Here is a 14,935-nt window from a genome sequence, read left to right as displayed (position 1 = left end):
GTTACTACTCTTGGTCTTGGGAAGTTGGCCGACTGGCTTGGGTCGTCAATTGCGGTGCATGAGACAAGGGGGGATCTTCTCTTCGTGCGGCTTGTATTTTTCCACGACTGCCGACCTTTTTACCTCCCAGTTCCTTTTTTCTTGTTTTTGATGGGATTCTCTTTAGTCTACTGGTATTCCGTGTGAAGTTGAACTGAGAACTCAGAAACACTCTGACCTCTACGAACACAGACTGCAAGTTGAAGCTCAGCCTTTTCAGTTTTCAGGTCTATAGTGGGGAACCTAAGCTAGGCATCAGTCAAGTGGGGTACGAATCCTCTTTTTCAGGTTCAGTGGACCCCTCCCCGTTCTTATGAACAGAACATTAGCAGGCCCTGGCACCAGAGTCTGTGTTCTAAAGACTGACTGGGTTATTAACAACCCCCCTGCTCCCTCCCTGCACCTTACACTCAAAGCGTCAAAGGACAAACGTACACACCAATCACATTCACATTGAAGGGGATTTTACAGAATCACACACACAAAGTGATCAACAGCAAAACATGACCACTCCACTGATTGTTGGACCATCTTTCGAGTTGACCAAGTACCAACGGATCAATCAAACCACACATTGGTAGGTAGGCATAATAACACTGACCACTCCACTGATTGTTGTTTCTTAAAATCACCATCAGAAGTTCAGAATCAACATGGTAACCAGAGTGGCAATTTGTTCTACTGTATGTGTAGTGTACATACGCGTACATGTTTAATGCATGCACAAGTGCATATATAACAAAAGGAGCAAGGTTTTCATTCATTTTAGAAAACAGATCTACTGCCAACAGGCTTCATCTTTTAAACAGAGACATTTTCACAAACCTGGGTTCTAATTGTTCGGAATCTTCAAATCCGACAGAGATGAAAGGAAAAACAGATCTTTGTTCATTATCCTTCACATTTGCTTCGTCTACTACATTACTTTCTTTGTACATGATAACATGGGGAAGTGGCAGTGGGTGGTTGGTGGACTAGAGAAGTGGCAAATCACACCAATACATTCCTACTGCCTCTTCCCCTCCAAACAAAAGCAAAAATACCAAGCCAAGAATGAATTGCCTGAGAAACACCAGATAATAGTGGGTTCCCTCCCTGGTTACGTGGGGGGCCTCATGCCTCCAGTGCCACATTCTATTACCTCTTCCATGGAAGATGTAAGGAGCCACGCACGAGAGAAACCTCTCCACAGAGCTACAAAATTATGAATGCAAGACCACCACCACTAAATTGGTTACAGAGGTAGCAGATATGACCAGTAAAGTGACGCTGGGGAGACCGACCAACCCCATGCAAGGGGCGGCTTTCACTGTATGGTGAGGGCCCTATTTGGGGCCTGATTCACAGGAATACTTCCCCTCTGCTGGCCCAAATAGTCTCCTTCTTCCGCTCTCTCTTCTGAGAGAGAGGAATGAAAATTGGACAATGGAAATCCCTGATTATGTTGGTAGCAGCCATTGCCATTGGAGTAGGTCTGTTGTTGGTGCATATCCTGGACCGAGGACCCTAATCTTTCTTGCTGATTATTGGAGGAATTCACATTTGTTGCACAACCAGAAGGTAAGGGTTCTAAGGCTGATGAGCTTGCCGACTGCGTAGAAAGGGGTGCAGAAGAATCTTTGCCCTTCTCATCCATCGACTTGGCAGATTCCTCATTGAGTTTCTTTGTGTTAAGAAAACGACCGCCACAACCCCTTGCTCTTCTCATAGCATGTAAATGCCGAGATTCATGAAGGTAAGGCTGTAGAAAATGGCAAGGCAATCCACACATCACATAATTCAAGTTTGCATACAGGAAATTAACACTATGAAAACATACTTGCTATGAGAACACTGATGTTACAAGTCACACATAACAAATAAAGATTCTCATAAAATGTACATATAGGGATATCATCTAGCCTAACCTTGGACCTTGAAAACTATGATAGAAATATATAGAACACAGAGAAACTGAAAAAAAAGGGAAAAAAACCCTTCACCATTGGGTATGACTCCACTTATGATCATACCAAAATATGTAAAATATATTTTTCTTTTTCTTTTCTTTTTTTTTTGTGTGTGTGTGTGGTGGTGTGGGGGGGGGGGCTTCAATATAACTTTACCAACTGCTTAAGCTGTTTTTCCGCCCCCCTCCCCCTCCCCCCCCAAAAAAAGCAGTGAACAAAAGCCAATATGTAATATATGTATGTAGTCTTTTATGGTGTCCAACATGATCACATAGTTCCCATTTACCAAGACAATTTCATACAGTAAAACACTCAAAACAAGACCCAGATTCCCCTACTTCTATGACACGTTCAGGGCATGCTTACCCCATCTTGTCCATCAGCTTAGAGAAATCAAATGGGACAAAAATAATGAGAAAACAATCTAGTGGGAAGGCATCAAAGACCAACTAACTAATTAATGCAGGGGCTCGTAGATACAAGACAAGATAGATAGGTAGTCTTGCTTCAAAATCCAACAAAGTATGTTCTAAATAAAGGAAATTTCCAAAAGCACAGAATTCACAAGTTTCTCTAACACTGATTTCAAGAGGACAAGAAAAACAGCACCTATAGAGAAGAACAAAAAATAACACGTTCGATACTATTGTTTTCGACAGATTTACATGTATATATAATTATGTAGAAATCCTCAAAGCCTTGATTTAAATAGAAATTTTGCAATTACTAAAACTACAGATGATTCCTAATAGGGATCCTAGAAGCACCTAAGAAAAGAACCTGAGCAAAACAGTAGTTGATATAAATTAATAGTTTCCTAAAAAGTTAGAAACTACTAATTATAGACCTTCTAGAAGATGGAAAACTTACAAAATAAAAAAACGATGGTTTTGAAACATAAAATTAGAAACTACCAATTAACAAAACTGCTGTCAGTTTCCAAATCTGGGTGCAGCCATTTGTTTGTTGATTTATTTATTTATTGATCAGTAAAATCAGAAATGACTTAGGTAATACACAAAGCTCTACTGGCCACCTGTCTCAAATAATGATCAATACAACTAGACCCTAAACATTTGTTCCCAATAGAACCTTGTTAGCCAAAGCATCTGCCACTGAATTTGCTGATCTTTGCAGCCACTGAAAGATTACACCTGTTCCCATAGCCAGCCAATTTAACTTAATTGCTTGTCTGTGCTGCCACATCGCCTTGCTATCCTTGGCCAACTAATTACAACTTGGGAGTCTATGCAGCCATTTATTCCCCCTTCTTTCATTTGTTTTAGTGCTTGTCTGGAAGGGCTGAACGCAGCCGCTTCTCACTTCTTGAGGTGAGCCTCACACAGACAGCCTATAACCTATGTTTGGTGAAAAACCCAGAGAGTCCAAATTTTCTTTGAATAGCTTATCTAAAGTGTTTCAAAGCGGCTAGATCAGCTTAGCTGAATATTCAGCTCAGCATTCCCAAACGAGCCCTTAGTAACTTTGGGATGCTCAAATCTATCTAAAAATTGATTTGTTGTATTTTCTATTGCTATAGCCAATAGGAGGGTGAAATATCACTAACCTTCTATTTCTACCGACCCTTCACTGACTGCTCCATTTGTTTCTCGTAAACATTCTAGCTACCTACTTCACACAAGACATTCAATTGTTGTCTTCAAGACCAATGCCTCACAGGGATCAAATTTCTGTTTGTATCAACATAAGGAAACACAGTATCGAGTCCAAGCCTGACAACACTAGGTGAAACTGAGGTTTTAACCTAACTACCCCCTTCATTTATTTATTTATTTTTTGATTGTTAACTGTTCGCTTTTATTAATTAGTGATTAGTGATAAAGAATGGATATATTATTGCAAGGAGATTGTGCCAAGAACTTCATTATCCCTATGTAGCTTCTGCTACCTTACCTGTTTGTCCCCATCAGTTTACATACATACTAGATCAGTTTTCCCACTAATCATCCCCCCCCCCCAAATACAATCTGTCCCTGTTACTCCCTAACTGCCCCTTATTCATTTTAACATCATAAGTATTCCCCTTAAGTTTCACTAAAAGATCCTTCTATTCAAGATATTAAATTTTCTAATATTCTCTCTCCAGATGGCTTAGTGGAGATTGCAGACCCAAAAGCTCTTCTAGATCCAATTGCACAGCAAAATTAACTATAACAAACCTTCTTTCACCTTCAAGTTATGTTTTCTGTGTCACACAAAAGCTCTTCTAAATCCAATTACACGGCCTAATTAACTATCAAGGATCAAAATTTCGCAAAGTATCGACCCCTACATATCGTATTGGCAACCCCCTGATACACCCTTTTTGGATAGGTTTCGGGGTTTGACCTGTTTCAGGGGGTAGACAAACCTTAAACTGACCCCCCTGAACAGGTTTGAAAAAAAAAATTAAAAGAAGCGCTCAATGATACAGACCGATACACCCCATCCAGCATATTAACCTGTATCAATATTTTGAACCATGTTAACTATAACAAACCATCTTTCAATTTCAGTTATCATTCTTGTCTCAATCCCCCTCCACTTCCCAAGTACTTCTAGGATTACATACTTACATATATAAGGCATTTAGGCCTACATTACCAATTCCTTTTTTACCAACTTAAGGCCTACATTACCTCAAAATCCACTTTAGTATTATTCTTGTGTCCCAGGAAGTAGCATACTTCTACCATCCAATAAATCAAAGGATTTCTCACATCATCCCCTATTATTTTCACGCTAACTAATAGATATATGAAACAAAACTGGAAATAGTTATCACTCAATGACATCTAACTCTTATTGTCTCCTAGGATTAAAAGAAGAAGCGCTCAACAATACAGACCGATACACCCCATCCAGCATATTGACCTGACTTCTACCACCCAATAAATAAAAGGACTTCTCACATCATCCCCTATTATTTTCATGCCAACTAATAGATATATGAAACAAAACTGGAAATAGTTATCACTCAATCACTCAGTTATCTTTCTTGCCTCAATCCCCCTCCACTTCCCAAGTACTTCTAGGATTACATACATACACATATATAATGCCTACATTATCAATTCCTTTTTTACCAACTTAAGGCCTACATTACCTTAAAATCCACTTTAGTATTATTCTTGTGTCTCAGGAAGTAGCATACTTCTACCACCCAATAAATAAAAGGATTTCTCACATCATCCCCTATTATTTTCATGCCAACTAATAGATATATGAAACAAAACTGGAAATAGTTATCACTCAATGACATCTAACTCTTATTGTCTCCTATTTAGGAAAAATGTGAATAAACTTGGCTATAGCAATGAAGAAGGGACCTAGACTAACAATTGAAGACATGGGCTCTAAACAACAATACACAATGACAAGTCATGATATGTGTATGATTTCATCACATGAGAAAAAAAACATTGTATTTTGCTAATAATGAAAAGCAAACAACCTGTCACCACACTAGTATTATTCCCGGGCCTAGAAAGTAATAAAGTTTTATCCAGTGTTAAAGTGCAAGGTACAAAAAAAGTGCAAGGGGCTTTTTGCATCCAAAGCACAAAGCACAAGGTGGGCGTGTGCGCCTTCTTAAAGCAAAGCACAAAATTTTAAAAAATAAAATTAAAATTGCAAAAAAAGCAAAAAAAATAATATATTAATTAAAAAATGCATACTTAGATTTTAAACTAAATGTTTTAAAAGCCTATTAGCTCAAATTGAAATGCATAAACATAACACATAAAGCATATGCACCTTCAAAAAAAACACAAAGCATATGCAAAGTGAAAATGTAAAAATAAAATTAAACATAACATAATTTAAGCATGCAAAACTTATTTCTTTCCCAATAGCATTATTCTAATTCTACAAGCTACCATTTATTGAGCCCCTTGAGGCAAGCCCAAATAAGTCCATGCTAGGGTCTTATTCTTTATCCCTGCTTTAAAAAAAATGGTTTTATAATTTAATTTTAGTTCCTTATTTGTAAAAAAAATGACTTTTATTAGGAAGGATGAAATAAAGAATACATTAGCAACAACGGAGTTCTCAAAACATAAGCAAGCAAGCGGGAGTGGAGTAGAACCCCTTTTTTGCTAATACAAGACATTTTTAAAAGATAAGGAACTAAAATGAAATTATAAAACCAATTGTTTATGTAGGAATTAAAAATTTAAGACCTTAGCATGAACTTATTTGAGTTTGCCTCAAGTTTTTTTCTTTTTTTTTCTTTTTTTTTTTTTTGATCAATGCCTCAAGGGGTTCAGTCAGACACAAGGGCTGAGGTGCAAGGTGCACCAGGCGTGCACCTTTCTAAAATGGCTGCCTGGGCCTAGGCGATGCAAGACTTGAAATGCACCTCTCTTTAATCACTGGTTTTACCACCCAATAAATAAAAGGAGTTCTTACATAACCCTTATTATTCTCGTGCCAGGTTGCATGAATGAAGAAAAACTGGAAATAGTTGTTACTCGATGATATCTAACTCTTATTGGCTCCTGTAGGAAAAAAAAAAAGGCCAATAAATTTCACTACTGCAATCAATAAGGCACCTAGACTTCATTGGTTATAAAGATTTGACCTCTGAATAACAATGCATAATAGCAAGTCATGATGTGTCATTTTCATCATGAACAACAATCATTGCATTTGCAAATAATGGAAGGCAAACAACCAATACCCAGAAATGTGGACATGTAATCAAGCTGACACCAATATCTCAAACTGATAGATCACAGCACCAATAATACCTTTCTAACTTTTATCAGTTTCTTTTCCAACTCAGCCTTGGCACGTGACTGTCTTCGCCTCAGGATTCCATGGTACTGCTTAGCATTCACATAAACAGGCTCCTCTGCCATTTCAAGAGGCAAAGGCATCCTAGGGTGGGGCATCCCAAGTAAATGAGGATGTGCCTGTCACAATTTCCAAGAGTAATCAGGGAGAAAAGTTCATGTCTTCAACCAAATTTCTGGAGAAAAAAATTCCTAGTAGCCTTCAGTAGTATAGTGTAGAAGATATCCCTTTCATAAATACTCAAGCCCACAAGGGGCACTATAATTCATTCAAATTAGGTTTTTAATGTAAAAAATTAAACAAGAAAGAAAAGTGCTATATTAAGTACAAAAAAGCAGGATATTCTAACAGAATGGTAAAAATACATTTCACCAAAACAGACAACCTATGGATATATTTCTGCCCTTTGAGCCTCGTATTTACCAGCTCAACAACCACGCCAGCCTCTCCAGGTACCAAGAAAATAAGATCTTCAAAGAGGGCACTAGAGCATAGTTTCTGCTTTACAATTTACAGCCTCCTTACTCCTTCCTTTATCGATTCCCATTTTCCAAGATCATAATATTTCTAGAAGCACTCGTTACACCAACTTCCCCAAGAGTAGATCATTGGCATATTTTAATCCATGGATAAGAATAAGTGTCTCTGCCTTGTCAGAATCAAAATAATTAATGTGGCACAAAATATAACTCCCTCTCTAGGATTGGAAAGGAGCTGACTAATGACAAATTCACCAGATTTCAGCAAAAGACTTTCATCAAACTTAAGCTCCACCTTACCCTCTTTAAATACCAAGCAATGACTGTTCTATTAGAAAAAAGGAATCATGCTATCAATAGCCAAACCGTCAAGATGTCAATATCTCAATCATATTGCTTCATTGCAACCTGGGTGACTAGGGTTCAGATCTTGGAAACAGCCTCTCTGTATCTGCAGGGGTAAGGTTGCGCATATCTGTCCCTCTCCAGACCCTACATTTAAAGGAGCCTTGTACACTGGCTACCCTTTTCTATGCAGCAGTTGTGGTAAGATATAGTGGTCTTGAATATTTATTTTGCCAAAAGATGTTGATTTTCTTATCACATGGTTGATAGTTCCTGCCAACTACTTTCAAAAGGCTCCATCCTCATGAGGAAAATAAAAGCAAAAAAAAAAAACAAAACAAACAAACAAACAAGCAAGCATAAAGAGGGACCTCTTATTGATAACTCAAATAGCAGGTTAAATTTGAGTAAAATTTTAGAATAACAGAATCTTATTCAGATTTTTTTTAGCAGCAACAAAACACAAGGTTTATTCAGAAATATTGGAGCCAACAATAACAGAACCCAATACATAAAAGCAGATTTTATTCGGGTTTTACTTTTTGGTTGGAAGGGATAAAAGGGGTGGCTCCACATAACAATGATACAAATATCAAATCATAACCAACTAAGGTAGTCATTCATAAAGGAACAGTAACTTTTGAATATATGTGAAAATTTTACTGGTCACATACCAGAGCCTGAGTTCCATAAGCAGCCATCATTCCCCCATAGTATGGATCAGAATATGGATACGGTGCACAAGCCTGTAAAGTGTCAAAACAAAATTGCAATATGTTTGTTATTCTTTTATACTTTAAAGTATGCTAGGTGCCGAATCCATAACAATATAGATAAAAAATGATTTATAAACAACTGCAGTAACTATGTGCACTAAGAAATATGAACAAGAAGTAATAAGTGAGTCCATAAAAGGAAAAAAATCAAAAAACTTACAATTGAGTGGCCAACAAGTTCCAGCTGGGTAGTTGGTACAAGGGGTTCACTTGTCGTATGAGGTACTGTAGTTGAACCATGCTGCATATGCGGACTCTCTTGTCCACAATTTCCATTAGAGCCTGAATGAAAAATCATCATTAGTGCCATATAATATAATTATAACCACTCTACTGGACAGAACACATTCAAATGATACCAAGCAGTTGGGAGAACATAAAGCTTATTAACTGAACCTTGTTAAAATTTAATTTGACAGGCCAATAGGCCTATAAGTCTTATACCAAAACACTGATATAGGAATCTCTATATGTCCATTATTCCCCACTTGCATATAAAGTAGAGCATGTAATTTTTATGAGTTTTATCATTTTCCTTTGATCAGTAACAAAATTGTGTCTTCTGGGCATGTTTTTTATGTTAACATTTTTTTGAAGCATTTTTCTATATTCTGAGATAAAATTTAAAACTTTAATAACTTGATCTTTAATGGAATTGTATAAACATAAAGTTAAGCAGCAGGCCTCATTTTCCCCTAGATGTATTTTTGCTCAAAGTGCAGTATCTACCAAAACCAAGAGTTCGTCAACATCTTTTGCACAATAGCATTTTCTCATGGGAAATGCATTAAATAACATAAAGATGCTTTCTCCATAGATTGTTGCTCAGATCCATTTTACTTTGATACATTTTCTGTGGAGAGAAAGAAATCCTAAAGTTACACATCATTTGGCTTAATGGTTGTAAAATATGTTAAAATGGTTCTGAGCCTTTCCTTTTCTTTGACATGATTTTGTAGGAAACTTAACAACTAGAAAATAAGCAGACAAGCAACACTTCATCAACATGCTTTCCAGATATTACTTACTTATATATGATTGAACATCTAAACAAGGGGTGGGAAGAGATCAACTATTATGGGCACAATTGTAAAAATAAGAAAGAGTTCTTGAGGAAGAGATAGGAGGGTTTATCTCTCACTGTTTGTATACATTTGTTGTATTCACTAGTTACTCTCTTCTATTAATGAAATTTCACAGTTATTGATAAAAAACATAATTGAACATCTAAAAAGACCACATCAATTTTTTTCAAATCCATGTTAACCCCAATATTCAATAATGAAGGGAAGATATGGTCACAAAAAATGAAGTGAGTGTTACTAAGAGAGGAGGAAATGGTTTAAATGGCAAGAAATGTGTCAAAGAGGAGATGCCTGGTTTGAGGCAGGGAAACTCACTGTCCCCATACCCATTCATGGGCAGTTTTTTTTAGTTCAAGAGGTTTGAGGCAGGGGGACCCACTGCCCCATGCCTATTCATATTTCATATATGCTGCCAACACTCTAAAAAGCTGCTTCTGGGGCAGCAGAAGGTGGCCTTTTGGAGGGTTTTCAAAGTGAAGGAACTGAGAAATTTTCTTTTTTGCAATTTGTGTGTGATATGCTTTTTCTGTGGGACATCTCAAGGGAAAACAATACATATAAAATGTATCTTAACATGGTTTAAAGTGGTGCTGGGCCTATGCATTAACCTAAACAAGAGCAGGATGGTGGTGATGGGTGCTATACACGGAGTGGAAACTCTTGTAGAAATATTGGGTAAACTGCTGGCTTCCTCTAGGGTAACGGTGCATCTCCAAGGCTATGTGATCTGGGATACAATACTAAAAAAAGGTTTTATCAGAAATTGGATATTGGAAGCTGAGATACTTTTATAAGGAATTGCATCTCCCAATTCCAGCTCAAGTGGCATCTCAGTTAGAAAGGAAGATAAGAGATTTTCCGTGGAGAGGGTAGAGGGAGGAAGATAGATTTCATTTAGTTAATTGGAGCAGGGTGTGTTTTCCCAAGAAATCGGGTGGACTGAGTTTGAGAAAACTGAGATTGTTTAATGAAGCCCTATTAGAGAAATGGCACTGGCATTTCAATGAACAACCTGGTAGTCTGTGAAGGAGGTCCAATAGTACCCAAATATGGATCAAGGAATATGGAGTGGGACCTGGGTTTTTCCAGGTAATCTCATATGGCTGTTGGTCTATGGAAAGGGGTGGAGAAGAGCTATGGCCAATTTGCAACAGGTATAAGACACAATGTGGGTAATGGGCAGCGATTCAGATTTTGGAGGAATAAATAGGTTTTACTTTGGGCAGCTAGGAACAGAAATTCATTAGCGACTGAATGTTTTCAGGTGTCCAATGGTCAAGAGGTTTGGAATCCCGTTCTTAGAAGTAATCTTAATGATTTAGAGGTAGATCAAATGGTAGAGTTGCACACTTTGCTTCAAAGAGTTGATATTGATGTGAATCAGGTAGATAAAAGGGTATGGAAATTTGACTCTTCAGGTGCCTTTTCAGTTAGGTCTTTTTACAATCATGGAACCACCTGCTGGGTCCACCATCCTCTCTATTTCCTTGTTCAATGGTATGGCTTCCTCATATCCCATAAAAGTTGGCCGGTTTGGTGTGGCCTGCTGTGTTAGGGGACAGTTTGGTCAGGAGAGGAATATCACTGGATTCAGTAGCCTGTGTTTTTTGTCAGCAATGCATGGAAACAGCTGACTACTTGTTCCTGCATTGCCGTCTGTCATATGCTCTATGAGCCAGATTTCTGATATCCTTCAGGTAATGGCTTGTTTCCAAGCATCAGTATCAGATCTTCTTTGGATCTGGAATCAGGCTCGTTTAAACAGGAGGGATAGGATCACATGTGACTCCATACCAGCTGTGATCATATGGAACATCTGGAAGAAGGGAAATGATCAAATTTTCAATCAAGTGCAGGCATCACAGGGGGAGAATAATCAACAAAATCTGTGGTTCAACATACTGTTGACTGTCTGTTCATCCAATCTTTAAGGATATGTTTGGTTCGAAGGAAAATGCATGGAAATGAAGGGAAAGATAGGAAAACCTTTACAAACCTTGTATAAATTCCCGTCTTTCCTTTCCTTTCCCTACCTTTTTTGGTAATGATTATGTATGGTTGTACGGTCTCAGGGTATAGAATTATGTGTTCAGGGGGCTATAGTGCTATACGTTGTAGTATTTTTTGTTTTCTTACAGTCAATGAAATTTTTTCTTACCTTTTTCAACAAAAAAGGAAAAAGGAGATGCCTGGTTTGGAAATCTTGTTTAATCATTACTAAGAAACCTACACACAAATGACTGTTTAAACTCATAATATTAAGAGTTTGTGGAATGACAAAACAGGATTCATCTAGCCAACCCCATATAGTTGGGACAAGGCTATGTTGAGTTGAGTGTGGATATGAAGTAATTTTCAGTGACAGTGGCCACAGTTGAATATTTTTACAAAAGTTTGTAAACTTTATTCCGCAAACCTGAGAAATTTAAAAAAAAAATAAAAAAAGAAATATGCCTCGAGCGATCCACAATTTTGGGTAAGGACAAACCTAATATTATTTCTCAATAAATGTGCAGCATTTTACATATATAAGTGCTTAACAAGTAAAAACCTTATAAGATGGAGTCATGGAGCCTTTTCTGTCAAAAAATATATTTTTTATGAGGACTCTTACGAAGCTAGAAAAAAGGGTCGTCTGATCCAAAGGAAGATAAATGTACTTTCCTCTAAGAAATTATAATTGTAGAAAGCATGAGACAGCATGAATAACAAAATTGAGGAATTACCTAACTGTGGTGCAGCACTTGTCTGAGTTTCTTTACTAACATCAGTTCCGTTTTCTGGGCCACCATTTTCTTGCGCTTGCCCAGCTTTTGTTCCCCCACCACCACTTGGAGGCTCCAATGGAGGTAATTTTGATGCACTCTCACCTACGACAGGAGAAACAGTTTTATACCCAATTGGACGCCACCATGGTTGAGCACTTACTGTCGATGGAGAAACAGTTTGTGCACTGGGCTCTAACTGACTCCCATTATCGGATTTTGAGTGCATGCTTTCCTAGTCCAGAATTTCTTCAGAAAACCTTCAATTTTCTACAAAGAAACAGCATAAATTTAATCAGACAATAGAGAACAAGGATAAGCAAAAACCAAAGAAACAACAAAAAACAAGAAAGATTTTAATTAAACCACAGTGAAGAGAACAGTTTCTAAATTCTAACCTAAGGAACAGCAATAATCCATGCAAGGCATAGAAAAGAAGCAAGCAAGGAAAGATGAGAAAGGAGTAAAAAATGTAACATAGACAGCAAGTCTTTTCAAATAAGCCCTGCTCTGCTCTCCGAGACTCCGACAAAACAAAAAGACTCATCTTTCCCAATTAAAGCAACAAGTCATAGCCGAAACTTAAAAATTCGAGTAGTACAGCAGAGTAAAAGTCAAACTATGATAAATAAGCTGTAGACAAAACCCACGAAAACTCGAACGAATTTATAAATCCAACACAGCGAAGAAAAGGATGTAACAGCAAAGGAGAATTCGTACTTGAAGACAGAAAAAACCTCAAAGTTAAAAAAAAAAAATCCATTAACCATAAACCTAAAATCTGCTCAAAAATCAAATCCAACTTCTTAAACTTGAAAAAGATCATCAAAACCCTAATTCTCAAAAATATCACAAGGAATAAGAAAGTAAGCAAATTGCCAAACAAAAACCATCTTTTCACTCTCCGTGCTGATCAAACTCAAAACCCAATCAAACAAAAAAAAAGCAAAAAAAAAAGGACAGCAATTCACGAACTAAGCATCAAAAGAAATTTTTCCCAACACAGATGACCAAGGAACCAAAATCAAATTCAAACGCCCCATTCACACACAACGAAACAAGAAGAAGAAGAAGAAAAACAAAATCGCCAGGAACCCTAACGTCCAAGACCCAGCGAATTGTCAAAACTAAGTAGCAAACAAGCTAAAACCCCACGAAATCAAAACCATGAAATCCGATGAGCAGAAAACTCACCAATTCAGAAAAGTACTCGAAGTAATCCTACAATTCCCCGTTACAGAATTCAAAGACATCGATATAAATCCATTCCTCTCCGGTTCTCAACGAGAAACTGAAACCGTAAAGAAGTGCGAATAATAACAGTACCAATTGGTGGAACAATATAGAGGATTGAAATAAATATAAATAATAGTTTTTTACAGCCACGAAAGCGTCGCTCTCTCTGTCTGTTAAAATAAAAATAATTTTCGCCAGACCTCCAAACAAGCCTCCCAAAACATTAAAAATGACGATTAAATAGACCACCCGAAAAAGACAGAGCAACCTCAGCTCTTTTTAAACAACAAAACTGTATTTATCTCAACATCCCCTCGCTTTTCGATTATGACGAGTTTGTCCCTTGGAAACCAAATTCCGATTATAAATTTTTAAAGTTTTTAAAATAAATAAATAAAAAGAAATCTTTTACTGGACGGGTCGTTTTGCCGGAAGAGACCTTAACAAGGTGGGTATCTTCCACGAGTCAACATGATTGGGGGTCTAAACACACCCTACGTGTTGCCTTGCCTTCCCACTGTCTGTCAAGAGATGCAAGTAACAGCCCTAAGGCTGTGTTTGGTTTGATGGAAGGTAACAGAGTTTTTCTAAGCACTAAAAAATTTTTGTCACACTGTATGTCTGTTTTTCTCTTATTTTCTATCTACCCAAACACGGCCTAAAATCTATTGTTCACACTGTATGTCTGTTTAATGTTTTGCTGAAGTGGCTGAACTGACTGACTTATTACTTTTTTGTCTTTTAGTGAATTAAAATATTTAGGGATGTGATAATCAACCCATCATGCCTGCCACTCAACCATTAATGAACTCACAGCCCACTTAATAACCTATTCACTAAAAGACAATTTAAGAAGTCGCCTAGTTCAACCACTTCAGTTGTTATCAAATAGACCTTAATCTGTTCACTTCACATGATAGAAAATGAAGTGATTTTGGGAAATATGGGAATGAATAGAGGTCAATATCTAGGGTTTGTGGCTTTGCTTAGTTGCAGATAAATGATTTACAATTTAAGCAATGTATAGAAAATTGATTTGTTGTATGATTTGTAGCTTAACAATTAATGCACATTTATACTAGTGTGTTCTTTCAAATGAGACCCTTGAATTGAGCGAAGCTACATTCATACAAGATGCATTTTTACAAGGGGCACCAAGAAACTGTATCATTAGCAATTTTCTTAGTTTTTGTAGAAGAATAGTCTTGATTGGTAGGTGTGGGTTTCAATTTAGTCATTACTACTATCCCATCCCCAAAATTATTTTATTATTTCACAAATATGGAAGAAAAAAAAAAACATGTATCTTGCAAATTATATTTGGTTGTAGAAATGAACCCAAACAACAAAAATCCATATATTCATCAAATGGGCTCTTGCCAATTCCGATTCCTCCCTAATCCAAACACAGTATTAGAGTTTTTATATTGCCAAAAAAATCCCCAACTTGTTCCAAAAATGTAC

At 37.1% G+C, this 14,935-nt stretch overlaps 1 protein-coding gene across 2 annotated transcripts; it reads right to left on the bottom strand.

The window, feature by feature from the left end:
* Positions 1 to 773: 773 nt before the first annotated feature.
* On the bottom strand, positions 774 to 13,742 carry LOC148844833 (nuclear transcription factor Y subunit A-1-like). Of its 2 annotated transcripts, XM_088954004.1 has the most exons (6): positions 13,430 to 13,742; positions 12,197 to 12,505; positions 8,546 to 8,667; positions 8,284 to 8,355; positions 6,740 to 6,904; positions 774 to 1,780 (listed from the first exon to the last, which is right to left on the bottom strand). In XM_088954004.1, exons 2-6 carry the CDS (start codon positions 12,462 to 12,464, stop codon positions 1,346 to 1,348), a joined length of 1,062 nt encoding a protein of 353 aa, XP_088810130.1. In that variant the 5' UTR covers positions 12,465 to 12,505; positions 13,430 to 13,742; the 3' UTR covers positions 774 to 1,345. The 2 variants fall into 2 exon arrangements, with proteins under 2 accessions (XP_088810130.1, XP_088810131.1); XM_088954005.1 differs by lacking the exon at positions 6,740 to 6,904 and having other exon boundaries at positions 13,430 to 13,722.
* Between the last annotated feature and the right edge of the window lie 1,193 nt (positions 13,743 to 14,935).

This window comes from Nelumbo lutea, chromosome 7 (genome assembly GCF_056320005.1).
Source record: "Nelumbo lutea isolate HS-2025 chromosome 7, American lotus-T2T, whole genome shotgun sequence".
Lineage (NCBI taxonomy): Eukaryota > Viridiplantae > Streptophyta > Magnoliopsida > Proteales > Nelumbonaceae > Nelumbo > Nelumbo lutea.
Note: the sequence above shows the minus strand (reverse complement) of the source record. Positions and strands in the feature narration are given on the sequence as shown.

What these genes read in the sequence shown, in the direction of transcription:
- LOC148844833 (XM_088954004.1), bottom strand. Translation starts at nt 12,464, where the DNA reads ATGCACTCAAAATCCGATAATGGGAGTCAGTTAGAGCCCAGTGCACAA. An exon ending in AAGTGCTGCACCACAGTTAG is followed by an intron (nt 8,668 to 12,196) that starts GTAATTCCTCAA and finishes TTTTTCATTCAG; the next exon opens with GCTCTAATGGAAATTGTGGA. An exon ending in CTTATGGAACTCAGGCTCTG is followed by an intron (nt 6,905 to 8,283) that starts GTATGTGACCAG and finishes AAATTGTGACAG; the next exon opens with GCACATCCTCATTTACTTGG.